At 41.2% G+C, this 20838-nt stretch overlaps 1 protein-coding gene across 1 annotated transcript; it reads right to left on the bottom strand.

Moving 5' to 3' along the window:
* Positions 1 to 1920: 1920 nt before the first annotated feature.
* On the bottom strand, positions 1921 to 19530 carry CLGN (calmegin). Its single transcript, XM_053461102.1, has 15 exons — positions 19514 to 19530; positions 16632 to 16785; positions 14893 to 14966; positions 13398 to 13456; positions 12225 to 12366; positions 11194 to 11275; positions 10633 to 10825; positions 8267 to 8456; positions 7914 to 8027; positions 6140 to 6296; positions 4594 to 4809; positions 3648 to 3767; positions 3202 to 3343; positions 2411 to 2499; positions 1921 to 2204 (listed from the first exon to the last, which is right to left on the bottom strand). The coding sequence occupies exons 2-15, from the start codon at positions 16782 to 16784 to the stop codon at positions 2124 to 2126; spliced, it is 1812 nt and encodes a 603-aa protein (XP_053317077.1). The 5' UTR covers position 16785; positions 19514 to 19530; the 3' UTR covers positions 1921 to 2123.
* Positions 19531 to 20838: the final 1308 nt, after the last annotated feature.

Raw genomic sequence — 20838 nt, 5'->3', positions numbered from 1 at the left:
TGTTAGCATTGGGTACTGTTGGCATTGAGTAAGGATTAATGTAAGGCACATTCACTAAACCAGGTATGTTGAACTTATGAACTGTTCCACTTCACTTTCCATTGTGGAAGCCCAATACCGTTGAGCTTCTCATGCAAGTGGACATTGATGGGCCCTGTATAATGCATGGTTAAACATAGGAGGAGAGATGTTTTGAGTCATCCTATTGACCTAACTATGCATTGGAAGATTTGACCTCCATACTACCCGGTTTAGTAAATTACAAATTCTGTATGTTCGGGGCTACAAAATGCTTTCACATGTGTTGCTTTTGTTACTTTGGATTGTGGTTTTATGTAGTGCAAAAGTACCAGGGCCTTCCAATGTGAGAAGAGTATTCATCCAAAATAAGGAAGAACAGTTGGTTTAAGATCTGTATCAATGTGTCAAAACTGCGCCTGTGTATATGAGCTTAAGTACGTATTTGTTAAATATCGGGTAGACCAAATCTGTATTCATAACTAGTATAATTTCTAAACAGTTTAAGGACTGTAGCAGGTTGTGTTGTGCGAGCCTGGAACTCTTCGAAAAGCATCACCAAATTACACATAAAATGATGGAACGTGATAGCGGTAATTACTTTCTTTACTGTTCCTATTCCTTACGTATGAACCAAACTTTTATTGCCAACTTAACCAAATATCTCCCTGTTATCTGGAAACGTGGATCATGTGGTGCCAATCTCAGCCAGGCATATTATCACGGAGACTGTAGTATTAATATGTGTAAGAAAACAATATGATATAACACTGTAATAGGTAGTTGTTGACATGTTCACACAATTCTAATATTTATTCTGGAAGCTGCTTATGTGACTGAAATAAAAAGGTTATCTTTATTTTGTGTGCTTGCTTCTGGATTGTTACTTATTCCATACGAAGACCAAAGTTGCACAGTCTTTTAGTCTGCATCTCACAATTGTGTATATAGATTTTAGCGCTGTATAAAATTATTTATATAGCATTGGGCGCTGTCCTCATATAAGTAGTTACAGCACTCAGTCTGTCATGCATAAAAAGTATTCTTCATCCATGGCACGTGGCAATAGATGATAGAGCTAAAACTGTAAAAACCCAAACGGGCATCTATAGAGGAGGCACAAACTGAAAATAATTCCATATTTAGACATAAAACACACTACAAAGCATCACACTTTGTAAAACAAAATATTTTGTATTAAATATTTATTTTCAAGAACAATATACATTTTGTCTTAAATAGTTGCTTCATGTCTAACATTACACTATAAAAAAATTTGCAAAAAAAGTACTTTTTTAATACAGTTAACATATGCTTTAAATATGTAAAACTACATTGTCCGTGGACTCTGTTTCAGATGGAACATAGGACAAGTCACTTAGACGGCCCCAACAAAGGGGTAAGGTCCCCGGAATTGACATACCAACAAACTCTTCATAAGAATGCCCTTAAAAGTTACAAATTTTTACCCAAGCTTGAGTTAAATAAAAATAAATACTGTTAAAAAAAAAAACAAACGGAATATAATAATAAATTGCTGGATAAATCAAATTTGTTATGTGATGTACTACTTGTTTTGTCCCGTGTGCTCATTGTGTAGTGCTGCGGAATATGACGGCGCTTTATATTGAAGTACTAATATGTAAAATAAGTTTCATAATAAAAGTCTGTTTTTCAGAGGAAAGTCTGTGTTAGGCAAAAACCTGCTGATCTTCGGCATCCTGTCCAGCAGTGGAGGGGTGGAATAATTAGGCATTCCTGACCCAGGGATGTAGCTAGAATGGAATCGGGTCCCCTGACTTCGTTAAAATAATTGGGATGTTACTTCGGTCTATTCGAAATAATCAGGACAAAGCACCTGCGATTTCTTATGTGATTGTGTGGATTTTTTATATTCTCGCCTGGGTCTGTAAGTGTACATTTTTAAATATCCATGTTAAGGGATGACGGATTCCGGTTCACATTACAAACCTGTATGGAAGGTACACATAACGCGAGATATATTGAGAGGTAAAAAAACGTGGCATTCATTTTATTAGACCGTCACCAAGCTCCTGCCAGACTCTGCCGGTGACTTTGCTAGCTATAAAAATCCCGGGAACATCCTAATCTTTCCGTACTCGTCTTTTGCGGAGTGATTTCTTCATACCGTCTGCTGAGCTAGCGCCTTCGTCTGCTTCTTTCATCTGAGGGAGAAACCAGAGAGAGAACCCTTTATTTTGTAGCAGAGAGTTACTTCCAACTTACCAGCTCCTCAGTACACAGAAGCCCCGACAATGTAAACGATTTATATTGGCCGGGGTTATGACGTTATGCATCTGGCATTTTTATGAGTTACATAGCAGTATGTCTGATTAATACAAAAATATCACAATCTGCCTGCAAAACATGCCTCATCATCTGAAGACTTGTTGGTCATCGCACTATCCTCATCTTCTTGGCTGCCTTCTTCCTCCTCACTCTTTCCATCCTTCTCAATACCTAAAATAAAAACAAAATACCAAATACACATTAGTTTAACGCATTATTTTTGATCCTTCACATACAGCAGAATACATGTGGCTCTGCCTTCCTATCATGCCCTCAAGATTAATTAAGTACTTTCTTTTCCCTCTCGTTCTGGCTAATTTCTCTTTTTTATCCACTAAGATATAAACTGTCTCGGTGACATGGGGGGCTTTTAATGAGGTAGACCAAGCAGCTATGAACAATATACCAGCACAGTTTCTAATGCTGGATATGTGACCGTCTGAGACTTCATTTATGCATCTGTCTCCTCAGATATATTACATGCCTTTTAGGGAATAAGTTTAATCAGAAGTTATGTTTTGATATAAAATCTCTTGTATACATATATATTTCCTATTTTATTTCAGTTCCTTGTGTTACCCTACAGTTATTTGGCTTGTTTTTGTGCTGTATTTCTTGAAACAACAGAAAATGCTGTTCAACTTTCATTGGTACATACCCATGTTTTTTTTTTTAAATATATTTGTGTATTTACACACACACACACACACACACACACACACACACACACACACACACACACACACACACACACACACACACACACACACACACACACACACACACACACACACACACACACACACACACACACACACACACACACACTCTCTCTCTCTCTCTCTCTTCGGCAACCGGTTGTTAATGCCTCACCGTTTTCAGTAGCTGCATTAGCCAAGTCATCTAGGGCCTCCAAGTCCCCTTTCGTATTCTTCTGTAGCTCAAACTCCTTTTCATCTGGATCCAGTAAATCACTCATTTTGAAATCTATATCTTCCAACTCCTCTTCAATTTTCTGAAAATTCAAATAATATGAAGCAGCTAAAACACTTTTTTTTCAATTTAAATTGTCATGCCAATACACTGTGTTCATTGCTACTCCTATATGCGCGTTGACCATTGTACATCTACAACCCTTCTCTTTGAACCTAGCTGTGCATGTGATCCTCTTGTTGATTCCCAGAGCTATAATATCAGTTGCATGGCTAAGTTTTTAATAATCGGTAGACACAAATGGATACATACATACATACACCCTCATTGAGTAAGCATTATCTGCAGTATGCTTGTCCTTCTAAACTCATTCTTACCGCTCTCACCTTTCTGGGCCAGCAAAATAGGACCAATAGGCCCACAGGCAGAGCAGCTGTCAAGACATAAAGGACCCAGAGCCACGGCCTCTCTTCTGCAGCAGTCAGGAGCTGGTTCAACATGCCTGGCTGATTAGACAGAAAATAAATCACAAGCAATAAGCAATCTGTCTCACAAAGAGCAAATCCTGTATCCTAACAGCTGACCTGGTTTCAGCATGAAAGCCCAGAGGAGAACTGCTGAACTGGTATGACCACCTACGAATTTTCCCCTCTGGTGATGGCATTCTAAACTCACCCCCTTATGTTCCTATGTACCTTGACACTGGATCTACCAGCAGAGACTTGTAGACTAAAGACCATTTCCATTTCACATCCTGACATTTAGAAAAGTTATGACTACGCCTCAGCGAGGGATACTGAATCTACTATATTTTAAACAGGAACTTCTAACGTAGGAATATTCAGAAACAGGATCTGTGTCACCACCGATAAACTGCCAACTACAAGTGATTTTTAACAACATTCCATGATATATAATAATCAATAATAATATGAGGTCCCATAGAATAACACTGCAGGGTTATCTGGAAAGACAGCAGCTGAATAAAGAACAGAAAGCCTATACATTTCTTTTTGCATTATTTATGTTTGCACTACTTTTTAAACTGTGTAATGGTCTGAAAGCCATTATAGTTGTTGGTGGCAACTATGTCTGAGCAGAGATGACCCTGGTGCCTTCTGTGGATTATTCGCTCATCTGTGCTGAACCCACGTCCCTTCTTCTCACTCCTCCACAAGGTTGAATAAGTCATTGGGGAACAATAACCATGCAGCTGTAGCTTGCAGAACCCATTTAATGATTAAGCTTTTCTCCTGAGGATCATCACCGACTGCACGTGTACTGCGCCTGTCTCAAAACATACAGTTAATGTCCCCGATATAACTGCCCTACCTCATTAGCACTTGCTACCAGTTTCTTCAGTCCCCAACTGTCCGAGGCCCAGCGGTCAGCCACCTCCTTGTCAGAACAGATGATGAAGTTGTCAAAGTAGATGTCAGATGTCATTGACCACAGCTCCAAGCCAATGGCACTGAAAGATGTCATTTTAAATGGATTAAGGTCCTCGAAATAGTGTGGATTTGGAATTTTGCGTGGTTTCCATATCCCCTAGACAGCAAAAGAAGTTTGTTACTACTAATTGTAGAAGAAACATCATCATGACTTTTTGTCGTTGACACAAATCAAATGGCTTCCTAGCAAAGAGGTGTGAAAAAAATGAAGGTGACAAAATTATAGTTAAATAAGAATAGTTAAGAGCTGCTTTTGTGTGTGATCTGTGCATCACAATATATAAATGCTATGCGTCCGAGCATATGAATGAAAATGCCCTTAGGTATTTTACTACAAGTGTCAGGCTGCGGAGCTGCATCTCTCTTGTTCCCCCGTCTCGCTAGAGTTCCCCCCTGTCTCGCTAGAGTTCCCCCTTTGCTGTAATCCATTCCTGGATTTCCATATGCTCTGTTCTGTGCTTCTGATTCCTTGAATCCAGTTCTGCTCTTTGCTTCAGCTCTGTTTCCTTTATAAGGTGTGCCCCACCCGTTTGTTATGTTTGTCTCAGTCTGCAGTCTAAAGGTATGTCCTTCTAGGTTCTGTGTTTAGGTTCAATGTTTAGTTTTAGCTTATTCGTAATTCAGTAGGCAAGGTTTAGAGTTAGGACCCACCGTATATAGGAGTACTTTGGCATAGTGGCGGGCTAAGCATACTATGGCAATATGATGTGACGGAATCTCCGATTGGTATCACATAGTCCTAGGCTAGTTCCTGTATTCATGTTTGTTTGTCTCTTATGTGCCTTTGTCCTCTATTCCTTGAATCATCTGAGGATCTCGGTTCCTCTCCCCATGCCCCCGTTAAGATTTCCTATCCTTTCTTAAAGGAGAAGCGTCTGAGGATCTCGGCTCCTTACTGCATCTCCTGTGTTCCTTGCCTTGTTCCCTGTCCTTTGTTGTGTCCTGTACCATGTATGTCTTGTCTCGTTATGTTTCTTGCTTAGTCTCCTGTCCCTTGCTCGCTCTGTTCCCCTTGCTTGCTATGTTTCTCCTGTACTCTGCTTAGCTTCCATACTCCCAGCCTGCAGCATCCTACACATGATTCTAGTGCTATGTCTCATGCCTGCTCCAGAGTCCCTGCAGGATATCACCAAGTTTTGCTTTGTTCTGGACAACATCAGCTGCTATGTCAGGGTGCTGGTATGTGGCCGCACAACCATAGATGCCCACCCGGGAGAGTGCAGTCGCCCTGCACATCTCCCCTGCTGCGCAATAACTCCTGAACACAATCTTTGGGCGGTCTGGGTCATTAGTCATCTGTATGGACCCAGTTCCTGACAACAAGTGAATCCTCATATTACACTGACTAGGTCCTACTTCTTGCTTCTTAGTCACCTATTGTTGTCATACAAAATAAAATGTAATGGCAGAAAAGAGCATAAAAGTACCTGGTAATTGGGATTTTCAATCATTGGTGGCTTCCATTTGCCTTTGTAGTTTGGATTGTCAATCATGGGGAGTTTCCACTCACCACACCCAGGGGCGGAATCGCATTTAGGATTAGGAATCAGGGGGGCCTCCCACTCCCCATCCATTTCATCATTCCTGCCAATGTGAGCAACGGTCATTTATTACCAACAGATAACGGGAAGCAGAGAATTACTGTTGCTGCATGGGGGCTGCTTCACATAACTATATCAGTGCTATACAGAATCATGGTATTATATATATGTATATATATACCGTATTAGCCCGAATATAGGCCGCACTTTTTTCCCCACTTTAAGTCTTTAAAGTCGCGGTGCGGCCTATATTCGGGGTCTAGCGCCCGACGCCCGGGACATGCAGTCCCGGGCGCCGGGCAGGCAGCGGGGTCAGGATACAGATCCCCCGCAGCGGTGCAGGGGACCTGTATCCTACTGTCTGATACGCTCAGACAGCCTCCCCTGCCAGCACTTTCCACGGGGGGAGTACCGGCACGGGAGGTTGTCTAAGCGCATCGCGTGGAACGCATGATGCATTTTACATCCCCCCCCCCCCGACTTACCAGAGCAGACTCCCGGGTGTCTTGCAAGGCCGGCGGAAGACATCTACGCAATACGCGTATACAACTTCCGGTGCCGGCACTTCCGCTGAGTGCTGGCACCGGGAGTTGTATACACAATGTGCATAGATGTCCCCCTCCGGCCCCGCAAGACACCCGGGAGTCTGCTCTGGTAAGTCGGGGGGGGGGGACAGAGTGGCAGCATATCTCCCCCCCCCGACTTACCAGAGCAGACTCCCGGGTGTCTTGCGGGGCCGGAGGGGGACATCTATGCACAGAGTGGCAGCATAGGTTGGGGGGGGACAGAGTGGCAGCATATCTCGGGGGGGACAGAGTGGCAGCATATCTCGGGGGGGCAGAGTGGCAGCATATCTCGGGGGGGGCAGAGTGGCAGCATATCTCGGGGGGGACAGAGTGGCAGCATATCTCGGGGGGGGGACAGAGTGGCAGCATATCTCAGGGGGGGAGGACAGAGTGGCAGGATGTTTTTTTGGTGCTTTTTTAAAGAAAAAAACTTTTTCTTTAAAAAAGCACCAAACTTTTAGGGTGTGGCCTATATACGGGGGCGGCCTATATCCGAGCCAATACGGTATATGTATATATATATATATAGATATATATATATCTATATATATATATACTCTAAATATGTATGTTATAGAAGCCTAGTCGCTATCAAATGTATTGATATACACAAAATCTATGCACAATCGAATATAACGCAGTCATACTCTATTTGGTCAGACAGTTATTATTATCTAGTTATACTTGTTTTTACAGTTCCTATATGAGGAAGGCAATTTGTGGTTGCATTTAAACACCTGCTTCCTAAAGAAACGCTGATCTTGAAGATACATACAGCCATTAGCAAAACACTAAAGGACACTTAACCAATATCCGGTTCTATAGCATGAAATTCTGTTTCGTGTTGTCTAGCAATGTACGATTTTTTTTCTTTACTTTGTGGAAACTCTGCGTTCTCATAAAGTAAATGTCAGTTTACCTCCGTCACAAAAAATGACTACCGTTCTACTATTTGATATAGAGATATGGTATATTATTTTAGACATCTGTAATGTCACTAATAAAAGCGAGTTCTTCACCTGGAAAATTGTTTGATTACCGTACAAATGAATAGCACATTAGACATACTTATCAAATACAAAAGGCTTTCTCACCAGTCACTTGGCCTCTGAACACCTGGATCAGGTATAAAGTGAGGCTCATCATCCAGCCATCCCTCGGGTTTGACAGCATTTACGTCTTCTATCTGAGAAGGTCCACCTTCATCCCTGCAAATTAAATATTTCACTGCTAAACAGTTTTATAATTACTTTGGTTTTACGTTACTAATGCCCCACTAATTATTAGGGGACAGAATAAATGGAGCAGATGGTGTGGATATGAATAAAAACAAAATATCTTAACAACAAAATAAAAATATGCCCAAGATCTTCCCATATCCTTCATACTTCCTTGGACAAGTCTCTCTACTGTGTAGAAAATGCTAATATTTTCTAGTCATTCCTACCAGTCCTCTGGTTCAACTGCATCGGGATCTGGAATTTTGGGCCTTTCATCCCAGTCTTTTGGTTTTTTGTCCTTGAGATCATCAATTTCTTTGGGTGGATTTAGTGGAGGGATCACATCTTCCAACAAGCTTCCTTGGCTAACCACAGTCTGGTCAATAAGCATCTCAAAGGTGTTGTCTGGCTTTAGCACTGATAGAAACATAAGATACATAAGCAGTCATTTAATTAGACATTCCCAACGAGAACACGGATTGACATTTAAACTCATACTACTTAATCTCTCTTTGCTATGGTGACTGATTCACTATCCCCACCTTGTCTCATTATTACCCCTTGTAAGTATAACAGAATATGTTCTGGATATATCTCCAGTATAATGATATTTTCAAACACTTATATTTAAGAGCAATAATACAGCAGCTTTGCTTGGATTGGATGAAGCTAGTCACAAGGGCTGGCCTTTGCCACATGGCAGATGACCAGGTCCGCCAGCTGCTAACTTTACTTTCTGACTACTAGTCAGACACACAGGAAAAAAAGTAGTTAGAGCATAGCTGTTATTCTATTATATCAGGGGAGTCTAGCAGAGATTTACCCCGAGGTTTGAGTATATCAACATCCTTTACAGTTATGATGCAACTCTCTCACTCATGCATGCGATCTCCTGTTAGGTTAATGCTAGATACATTTAATACATTCCGGATACTCAGCCATAAAGCATGTCAGTAGAGTTTTAAAACATACTTTATTCTATCATTCCGGGCATCTGAATTCTGCGCTGTGTATCCGTGTATTGTGTGTATGGATGCAGAATCGCAGCTGAATTAACATTAAAAATATATTTACTGCTCACGCAAAATAAAAATAACCATTGCTGTTTCTTCATAGGGGAAGCCAGACTATAAAATATGTTTCTGTAACCTTCACTGTGTTTAATGTTCTGAATAGATGATCAACATCTGCACATATTTACAGCAAAGCGGAGGTCAAATCTGGACCTCATAATATATGTTGGTCGGCAAATGTTTCCCCAGTTTTTTTGTTGGTGACCATTTCTATAGCCAGTGCCCACCTTCCCACTATAAAATACATTATGTATAATAGCAGCTGGCATTTAATACACACATTACAGATCGAGTTACAATTGTTCCTTACTAATGCCAATTTATACATACATTGAAAAGACATTTTCAGGACACTTAACACTTCTTGCGTCATCCTTCCATCGTCTAAAGCGATGGACCGTAATATATGCATACAGTATACATTAAAAAGAATATAAAATCATTTGGTGAATATGACTCTGTGTTTGTTTTCAAGTGGTGAACAAATTAATGTAAAAGGTTTTATGTTGAACAGCATCCATTTAGAAAACTAAAATTCATTAATAATTTATCCGTTTAGATAACCATGATAGAGAAAGGACTATTTGGCAGAGTTTTCTGTTCTTAGGGGAATTACAAACTTGGATGCAAACCATCAAAAGCATTTATGTAGTGTTGGCACAGACCATTTGTAAGGCTTTAAACACAAATCTAGGTAGTGCATCGTTACATTAGAACTAGTCAGCAAAACACTGCAAATATCAACTAAAATCATAAGAGGCCCCAGAACATGTCTTCTCCATTGGCTATTGAATTGGAAACGTGGCCTTCCCACAGGACAGGGAAAGTATATCGGCCTAGACCCCGACACTTTAAGGCCAGTGGTTCATGAATCACAGATGTGTGGCCACCCGCTGGATACACATGGCGGTACTCATACGTCGGCATGTGGTCGTACACTAAAAAGTTATATGAGCTACCTGTGAGAAATAAATGGTTAATGTGCAGTGTTATTGCGTTTGTCCAGTGTTCCTAATGGAAAGTCTGGGCTTGCTTGACACGGACGGTCTACAGACGCATCAACCTTCCTGCTCTACTGGATCAGGGCTGTGGTGTCACCCATTTTATTGTCAAAGCTAAACTCCTCGCTATTTTTCGAGGCAGCTGTTTGATCAGATGTCAGCTCCATGTGGCACTTGAAACATGTCTCCACTACCACCTGGTCATGCCCTGAGTTTCTTATATCTACCCTTTATAGATTAAGCTTCCCCTGGAGCTAGCAGCTATGACAGTCCAATAGCTCATAACCTCCTTGTGGCACCGCTGCTTCCCCATGGTCAAGGGCTGGCCTACCACTTTTTAGTATTTGCAAACTTCAGTGTTTTAGAACAGTTTCTCTGCGTTACTGCATGTTTGCAGAATCTCCTCAAATAAATTCAGGTTGAGCAGTCTTGTCCACTTCTTAGATCAGAGACTCTTGTACTACCAGCATGTCTGATACTGGAAGACTAACACTAAAAAAAGTTTCATGGGGTGCTTACCTAGTGTGTAAAGATGTGTTTTCTTGTCATTAAAGTATTTCTTCAAATCAACTTCGGGGCGCTTTGCATGCTTTTCATCATAGTCTTCAATTAAAGGGTTTTTATGACGGAAGATAAAATGTAGCTTATAATCTTCTCCGCACTTGTCAGGTCCAAACATAATAGTGTAGGGTGTCCTGTCATGAAATTCCTCCTAAATAGGACATTATACATTTATTTGCGCATGCAATGTTTGTAAATAGGCATACATTTGTTTAAAAAAATCACTTTGGAGGCAGTTATGACATCTGCTGTTTTTTAAAAAAATATTTAGAAATTCCTTATACTTAATATAAAAATACTTGATTAAGTAGAAGTGAAAGATCAAAGGGGAAGGAATTTGGTATAAAAATGTGTATTCACAATTTAGCACCAAAAAGCACTTTTTTTTGCCATATGGATCTGCATGCAGGGCAATGAGGGCTGATCTGATATAGTTCCCCCACACATTATTTGATGCCCCAATCTAGCCGGGTATGAGGATATAACATTGCCAGTAGACACCAAAGTAATAACACACACCAGGTTCATATTCTTTGAGTCAGACAGAAGTTTGATGTATGCGCCACCACAATCTATCCCATCCTGAAAATTCACTTCATACCTAGAACAAGAGCAAATCATGTCATTTCAGGCAACTGAGAAACCAGAATAGCCAACGTTATCATTTTTTATGGCTCAGTTCCATTTTAATTGAACAAATTTTTTTTTAAGATTAAAATAAGATGGACTAAGAAATGAGTAGCCTGGCTCTGGAGGTACACAGCGGTGCCTATCCAGAGAGAGGAGGGAAACGAGAATCGGCCGATTAATTACAATGTAACTGTAGAGTACAAGGCCAGATGAATACGTAGAATCCTTCTTCATGTGCTAACCATACTAAATTGACTATTTGTCACAGGTAGCCCTTCATGCAGCCGTTCCCTGGGGCTTTGCATTGGTGGATTCTGCATCTAAGTATCTGGAAATAAAATAGCATTTAACATGCCGCGGCTTCTTGGATCTTAAATGTATGGCTTGTTTAAATGCGTATGTATTTTTAGTAGTTCGACTAATAATAATATCATGCAGACGTGATACCATGAATTTGAGGAGACACTATAATAAAATAGAAGGCCATCACCGATACTCTAGAACAGATTTTTCTGGGCAAAGTTCTCGATTCATTGTTCAATTCACTCGACAGCAGAACACTTACAGCTTACAGAATTGATGAAAGTGAGATAGATATAATTTTTTATCATGGGAAGTCGAATCAGGGGACAACGGCACCTTTTTGAAGCCATTTTGGATTCCAATTTATACATTGAGACAAATTAAATTACCCCCCAAATCCCTGTTTTTGCATCAATTCCTTGAGAATCAATTTCTGCTTCTGAAAACTGGTCTATCTATCCACCCAGCGGCAGAAGGACTAGTTGTGAGTCCATCTCCAAACGGCTGCAGCCTTGCCTACCATCTTCTTTGTTTGCTATACGTTTGTACACAAAAACCCGAGAAGACTGGATATTTTTAGTAAGCTCACACAGCATGGATGGACAGAGGGAACTTACTGGATAATGAGGGGTTTGCTGTTAAAAATAAAAGGCTTCTCTAGCTTTGCCGATATAGCGTGGTGTCTCGCCACCGACTTCAGAACGAGTCCGAGGTCTCCCGACAGCCTGTTTTCTTTCAGCGCTTCTACTTCCCACTCTCCTGTGGAAATAGCCAGATGTGCAGCGAGTATCAAAATACCACACCAAAACTACTCAAGAGATATTAAAAGCAACAAAAATACTTGTTTAATGCTAGGCCTGCTAGGAATATCCATCACATGACGTGTACTGTATTAGCACTGGATATCATTCAATGAAGTGGGCTATCGGCATGCGCGGTTTACCAAGTTCGAAACAACGTGTGGGAAGTTTGTAGATGCACTGCATATGGCTTTTATAAATCAATGCCTGTCATGTCTGATAAATGGAGGTATGGGAGTATTATGAGACTACAATCCTGTTGCAAGTGAGTGAGAGCTAAAGCAGGATGAAAACACGGTAAGTGGAGTGCACAACATCATCACGCATGCTCCATTGTTAGTATAATGGTGAATCTCCAGCAATAGTTGGTTGCGTGTGTCTGTCCGACAGCGTGTTCCCACGCTGCCCCTAATCTGTCTGCTATAATCCTGCATTCTCAGCCTCCCTGCTCTTGTTTACCAGTCTTTCCACTAAATATATCATTTAAACCTTACTTTAGTTTAGTTATCAGTAAATAAAATGTGACATTTTTGCAATAGTCTAAACAGGAGATCATGCCACTAGAAGTATGATGAAATTATCCATTGACTGCATTCCTCTTTCCGTCTTGATTTTTTAGTAATTTCTGACATTTTTAGTCCATCGGTTAGAACAGGAGGGTTTATACAACACAATGTCTTAAGGATGCTTGAAGTAACTGAATAACGCCAAGTGTGTTATAAAAAAAACAGAATTCTGAAACGCAATATGGAATATGAACAAACAATCCTGCTGTCCGGCACTTTAATGTCTAGATTAGAATTAGATTTTATAAGATGTGGATCTTCTCACACAGTGTCTGATTATTGTGTGTTTATTGTTACTCTCCACTGCTAAGCTGAACACAATAGGATATACAGATATATAGAATGGCAACGGGACACCATTAAATTTGCATCTGACAGAGATACAATTTTTTACTCAAATATATGCAGGGGATCATGACCTTACCATCATATTTAGCAATTTCTTCATCAGCATCTTCTTTCATTGTTTTGGAAAGCACCCACCTGAAATAAAGTTTATACCAACCAAGTCAAACTATATTAAGACATAGGGCAAAAATGGAACGGTTATAGAATGCCATCCGAACGATATTGGGGTCTCAATTTGAGATGAACTCACCAAGGACAGCTCTCTTTTGTCATTACAGAGGAAAAATCTCCATCGAAACATCGGTCACAAGGGACGTCTCAAGCTTGTTTTGTGTGGCTGCATTTCACAATAATGGATCTAACCTTCATATTTTTAAACTTTTCTTTGAATTCATCTAACCATACTTCTCTTTTCAACTACTTCTTCAAGTATTAAGCCAGTATCACGACCTCATGCTGATGTCCCATTAAGGAAACAGCTGTCCATGACTGGTGATCTGGCTATTGCACCTCTTACCCCAGTTTTGTCTAAAGGCTGTCTTGTAAAGCGGGCAATTACTTTCAAGAGTTCCATGTATAAAGTGGATATAGAGGCAAAAGGTGATAATTGTTGACCTTATTTGCATTCGCCTACCCAGAATCCCTTGTGGTTGTGGCAGCACCATGAGATTTCTGGGGGAAAAACAAGCCTTCTGGCTTGTCTGGTGTCTATAGATGAGTGTTTAATAATACTTCTACTACCCCTTAATTTTAAGTGGATTTTTAGTAGATAGTAGTCAAAAGTAGAAAAAAAAGACAAGACAACCCGTTGATATCCTTATTGTTTGTCCATATTATAATTTAAAATATATTACCTTAACTGGAGCTCAATCCCTACTGACCTCAGTGGATTATTACCTGTGAAACACTTCCACAATACCCACTGTTTTAATGATTTAAAGTGAATTTGCATAGTAACTAACTCTGAGTTTCTGCTTGGTCTTTAATTTGTTTTCTTCCAAGCATTCAATGTATGCTGTCAAAATATATGCCTGATGAAAGGTGATGCACCTAGGGACAAAGCTGCTTTAGTTTAAACATCTTTGCGACTGCCCTGAAAACTACCACTTTAGTGAATGAAGCCCTGAGTGTCTCCCAATAACCAAGCGAGGCCAACATGTCACTGCTTAACATTAGCACTGATGGGGTATTCCAATCTGTTTTGGTGCAAATGAAACACAAATTGCAGTTAAATCATCTGAACATTCATCACTAGGCATTATAAAGAGTCAACCTCAGGGACCTCTTTTAAGTGAGCCGACCCTGTATAATGCATAAATCAAATGGAGACTTGATTTCCTACAATTCTCACAGACCTAACTGTGCATAACAGTTTAGTCACTAAGTTCCAAAGCACTTGCCAGCTTCAGCTTTAGTGAGTAAATCCGTTTGACAGTAAGCATGAGTTACTTCTTGAGAGTCATCATGTAACTAATCAATGACCCTTTTGTATAACTGTGATACTTTAGGTATTGTGGGTTCACCGCACTATAGCACAAATGATATGTTTACTGAAAGAGCAACACACTTACCCATCCAGTGTCCCAGAATCAAATGTTTCTGTGAAAAACACCTCTCCGCTAGGAACTGGACTGTGGTATTCAACCTGTATTTTTAAAATATAAACCAAAAATTAGGACAGTGGTAGCCAACCTACAGCTCAGCCATTGTTACTGGACTAAAAATCTCTTGGATGAATAGAGATTTCTATTGCTATGAGATGGTATCTTAACACCGAGGCTGTGCTGTAATCTAATAGTTACATGCTTAAAGAGGACGTTTAAACTGGACTTGTGCATTCGTCTTCGGGCGAACATGAAAACGAACACGAAGAGTGTGTTTTCGTGTTCGTTCCGAAGACAAGCTGAAGAGAAGACAGCAGCGGTAAAACTGCTTCTTCTACCAGTCTCCCCCCTTCTAACTTACCTCGGCATCTCGGCAGTTCACGGAAGCGGAAATCCGCAGGTTCGTCGTCACGGGTTACAGGGCAGTGCGAATAAGCCTATTGGTCGCCTACAGGGACCTCCTCTGGCATCAACCAATTGGTTGATGCCAGAGGAAGACCCTGCAGGTGACCAATAGGCTCACTCGCACGGCCTTTGTAACCCCTGACAGCAAACCTATGGATTTCCGCTCCCGGGAGCGGAAATCCATAGGTTAAAGGCTCACTCGCACGGCCCTTTAACCCCTTAAGGTGCAAAAAGTGCACCAGGAGCCTAAAAGTCTGTACGAGCGACCAACAGAGTCTTTTAAAACCCCAATGCTGCAACCTACCTGGCAGATCCCACTGGTCTCCCTGTTCTATCAGTTAATAAATGATAGAACAGGGAGACCAATGGTATCTCCCGGACAAGTTACGGCACCAGGAGTTTAACAGTCTGTACGAGCAACCCGATTTGTCGCCAGCAGGGGGCTCGTCTGCCATCAACCATTGGCAGACGAGCCCCCTGCTGGCGACCAATAGAGTTGCTCATACGGACATTTAAACTCCTGGCGCCAGAGCTGCTACGGTACGCATTAACCCCGTGTTAACCCCTTAACCGGAAAAAACAAAGAAAAACCGAACACGAAGAATGTCCAAGAATATTCGCCTGAACAGAAGACAGGAACAGGCGAATATTCGCGGAATACGAAGATTTTTTTTTCCGAAGACGAGCACGAAGAGCCCCCTGGTGCCCAAGTCTAGTTTAAACTATATATATTTATAGGCAACATGTGCATGTAATAACACTCATTTCTTTCTGTAGGTCAACTGACAGACAAGATTTATCTGAGAAAAGTTAGAGCATATGAAGGATACTATTGTATGATTTATACAAGGCACATCCAGCATGTGTGAAAGAAAGCCTTGATGAACAGATGGAATGGTACGGTAAAAGCTACATGACCGAAAGTATGTGGACACCTGACCATAACACCTATATGAGCTTGTTGGACATCAAGCCAAAAGAGCATTTGTTAGGGTCAGGCATTGATGTTGGATGAGAACGATTGGTTCGCAGTGTTCCAATCCATTAACATTACCCTTCAATGAGAGGCCTACTCCAAACCCAGAAAAACAGCCCCAGACATTATCCTGCCTCCACCAACCATTACAGTAGGCACTATGCATTCTGGTCGGTAGCGTGAAAAGTATTAACCCGTTTCACGCGTCAGCAGCCTCTGTGAGGGTGTGAGGTCTACATGTTCATGGCTGAGCTGTTTTACGGTGGACCAGTGCAGATCTAGCAGGGCAGACATTTCACAAAACAGATATGGCAGATATGCTCACCTCTAGATAATGTTTCTGCTCTTTACTGAAAGTTTCTTCTGTGTTGTCCAAAAGTTCCTCCTCTTCATCATCATCTAAGTCACCGTGGGCTTCTGCTACTGTTATATCCATGAGCAGAGCAGCCAAACACAACCACCCCCAACGAGGCTTCATTCTGCAAGCAGAAAATACACTCATGGGCATGCACACTGCACAACAACACGAACAGCCTACTCAGGGTAGAAACTTGAAGCCTTAGACTTATGGTGCTAAATTAACAGTAGGTAAGCATGGAGTTGCCAATGAATGGAATTTGGTTGAGATAAATAAGCTCCGAAACAACAGTCACTCAAAAAAAACCATTGAAAATATAAACACACAACCACATCCATTTGACTGAACACATCTCCCGAACAGCAGTGAGTATGAGTGCATACTCACCACCAGCTATCAACACCCCTGAGCGCAGTAAACAACCAAATTATAATTGGCTGCTTCAAGCACAAAAACGTGGAAACCAGAGGGAGTGTCCAGTTTCATCAGGCAGGTGTTTTTCTTACTTTTTGGTAGATAAAGAACGCATAGTAAAATATTTTTATATGCATTCATCTTTGGTGGGGCTACATGAGACATTAATCATGCTTCTACCACTTAATATGAATAAGAATGTGAATGAATAAATGAATGAATGAATGAATGAATTAAAATGGAAACGTGCTTTCAGGTGTCCTTCAGTAAAAGTAAATAAAAAATAAATAGTTGATAAATTGGCTAATCCCATAAGACACTTTAGAAACCTGCAGCCTGTGCCTCTGCTTATTAATGTTGCTATAATTATCAACATAGTAAGGCTGCCATAAGAAGTCACTGTGTATACATGGCTAATTGGTGTTGATCTCAAATGATCCTTCTATTCAAATGGCTCATGGGAACACCAGAGAATATGTCATGGCTGGTGCGAACAGTGCGGAAACATGACTTTTGTCAGTGTAGATATTGTTTTATTATATTTACATTACATATTATTTATAGAGAACCAACAGATTCCATAGCGCTGTTACAAAAGGGAAGAACACAAAATTATAAATAATATTAAAACCAGAATAGAGCATAATGCCAATCCTTAGGGGGCAAAATGTGTGGGTATGGTCAGTGACGTATCCTGGCCTTGGGCGGCAGGTCCAAGTGGGTGGCAGTCATCAAGCCCCTAGATGTCCCGCCGCACAATGGGTCGGTTACAAGGTTGGGCCTATGGTGCCCCATAAGGTAAATACGCCACGGTATGGATGGTTTAGCCTTTTAGAAGGAAATGGTCAACAATTAAAAACAGTAGAAATACGTGATTGAAAATGCCGGTGGTACACACAATAAGAGCAGGCTTTCTATATCTCCTGTAAGGTGGATGTTGTTTAATCCTTTAAACTACTGTGATTGATCTCCGCCATGTATGCTAAGCAGCCTTGGTAACACGAGTCCCAGAAGACTTACCGGGAAGTATCTCCATCCAGAAGAGGAACACAACAGCCCAGACACACACATTTATATCTATACATATAGCGGTATATATGTAATGTAACATCACCTGGAGTATTAGTCTCATCGGACTCAAGGAAAGCATGCTGACCCAAATTAATTATACAAGAACATATAACGTGAAAGCGCTTGTAATTTGAGTTTTACATGAACACAATTTCATAGGTTCTAAGAACCAATACATCGAAGAATTTCTGCACTAATGCTCGGTAAACGTAAAGTGACAACACAATTCTGATTCTATAGCAGCGGAAACGTTAACGGAACATAGAATTTGATGGCAGATAAAGACCATTCGGCCCATCGAGTCTGCTGTAAGGTTCAAACATCAGTCGGCCCTTGGCCCTGTATTCAGAATAGCCATATACCCGCCACTCTTTGTTATTAAAATGTATTTACATATTTCTATCAGATCTCCCCTCGCTCCTCCAAGCTGCTCGTATTGAGATGTTTTAGTCTTTCCTGATATGTTGACACACGACATAAATGTAAGGTTCCTTTGCTGTCCTATTTAACGCTTTTAATTACTGTTTGCTACTTGAGAAAATTGATAAATAAACCAAACAGCTGGAGAAAGCAATATACCTGGCTTCGGATGGTTGCCCAGCAGCAGTATCCTGCCTTGGGATTTTGGTACAAGATGAAGAAGAGTATTAACGCCATGAACTAAACAGGGGTTAAATGCGACACCCTTTATATAGATAACATTACATTTATTTATATATAGCGCCAGCAGATTCCAAACCACTGCTTATTTTTAAATATTTTTGGTGGCAATTAGTGGCAATGGGTAAAAGTCACACACACACACACACACACACTGAGAGAAGTGATTAGCCAGCTATGATCCCCCATGATGCTCAGCTTGCATTCTGGCTAGCTAAGCATCATGGGAGTTGCATTGAAGCCTGCTGGCTAATGTATATATGTTTGCACATAGACAGAAATTGGTAAGTAATAGGAAACCAATGCTAGGCATCCTCTGACCCCAACCAGCAATGCAACTCACAGTATGCTCAGCAGGTCGGGGGTTAGCTGAGAATTATGGGGGGGCAGTTAGAGTAGAATAAGAGGCTGATCCCATACACAGCTGAGAATTATAGTATATGTTATATATGAGATGTTTAAAGCAATGGAAGTATATATACTCTTATGACGTATTGAGCAGAAAGATAGTCAGCTCCTGAGTCCCAGTAAGCAGGATAATAGACACACCCGCCTGTGTTAAAGATATAACGAATGGGGGATTCTTGTATAAATGTATATAGATATAAAGGGATTGAGAGGGATCATCCGCACTGAAGGGGAGGCAGAAGAGGATACAGGGCTGGGAGATGGAGGCTCGGGACAGGTGCCGGTTATATACTCACTGCGTACAGACAGCAGGCGGCTGCTATAGATCCTGGGCCGATGAGGAGATCCAGCTTGTTCCTGTGCCCGGGCACTGATGGCAGATCTCCTACCTTCTCTAATCCTCCTCCTGATCACTGGGATACTGGGCGGGGGAGGGGCGGGGGAGGAGCCACTCCATCCATATCCCTACCGAAGGATACGGGTGCGATCTTATCACACTCACAGCCGGCATGCCCGGAATGTGTAGGGTTAATGCTGAAAATAGCGCTGCGGGGTTCGATATAGCCCAGATTACACTGATGCAAGTAAAGCAAGGAGCACAGAAATCGGGGTCACCCCACCGGCTGTCTCATTACACCGCACTCTTGTGTATCATTCATAATACTGCATGGAGACATCCATCCTTATCACGGATCTGCTGTCTGGGATAGAAGTTAAAAGTGTTGTGATTGATCGTGGCTAATAAACATAATTAAAATTAAATCGGGCCACCTGTCAAAACAAGACTTCTTGTATACTCTCCATCACTGGGGTCTATTCACTAAGAGAGTTGCAGTCTCCACTCCTTCACTTCACTATAAACCCTGAAGGCCCAGACTCATCGGATACACAGCGTGTGATAACTATGCATCAATGTTAATATTACACATATCGCCCCAATCGAGCTCCATGTTATCGTAACACAAAATTATTTGGCGCGCAGGATGTTTTTGTGTATTGCTGACATGGAGGGGCTATGTGTCTGGTAGGTGACATGGCCTCATCTTCTGCTGGGCCAGTGAAGTCACGGGTTGGCTAATGCTGCACCACAGAGGACTCCCCAGCATATGCCAGATCATTGAGTAATATAGATAATGGATTAGTCACACCAAACATTTAAGGCGCACCTGTGTCATGAGGATTTACTTTGTATTTACGTCAAAACATGCACACTTTTCAATGATATGTTTACTCACTCACATACGCACTGGCACACGTTTGACAAACCCACGCCTATACACACACACACACACGACCCTGCTGTGTTCCTGCCTCCCCAGGCCAGTCCTAAATGGTTCATGAAAGGCTGTCTGACCTGGACCAGCCTGCTCCTCACCCGCTGAATTATGCCTTATAAAGCACCACCACACACCTTCATAATAAATAGGAGATAAATACCACAGAAATAGAAGTTTAACCTTCCAAGTATTCATATGTGTTGTTAATCCAAAAGGCAGTGAAAACAAATCACACTTTTTTCCAATGTTGTCCCAAAAGGTAAAATAATAAAAAAAATCTCTGCCTAGGTCAACATTAATGAAAACACAGAACGAGTAAGATATGACATAAGAACGACCAGTTA

The sequence above is a fragment of the Spea bombifrons genome, chromosome 1, assembly GCF_027358695.1.
Source record: "Spea bombifrons isolate aSpeBom1 chromosome 1, aSpeBom1.2.pri, whole genome shotgun sequence".
Classification (NCBI taxonomy): domain Eukaryota; kingdom Metazoa; phylum Chordata; class Amphibia; order Anura; family Pelobatidae; genus Spea; species Spea bombifrons.
Note: the sequence above shows the minus strand (reverse complement) of the source record. Positions and strands in the feature narration are given on the sequence as shown.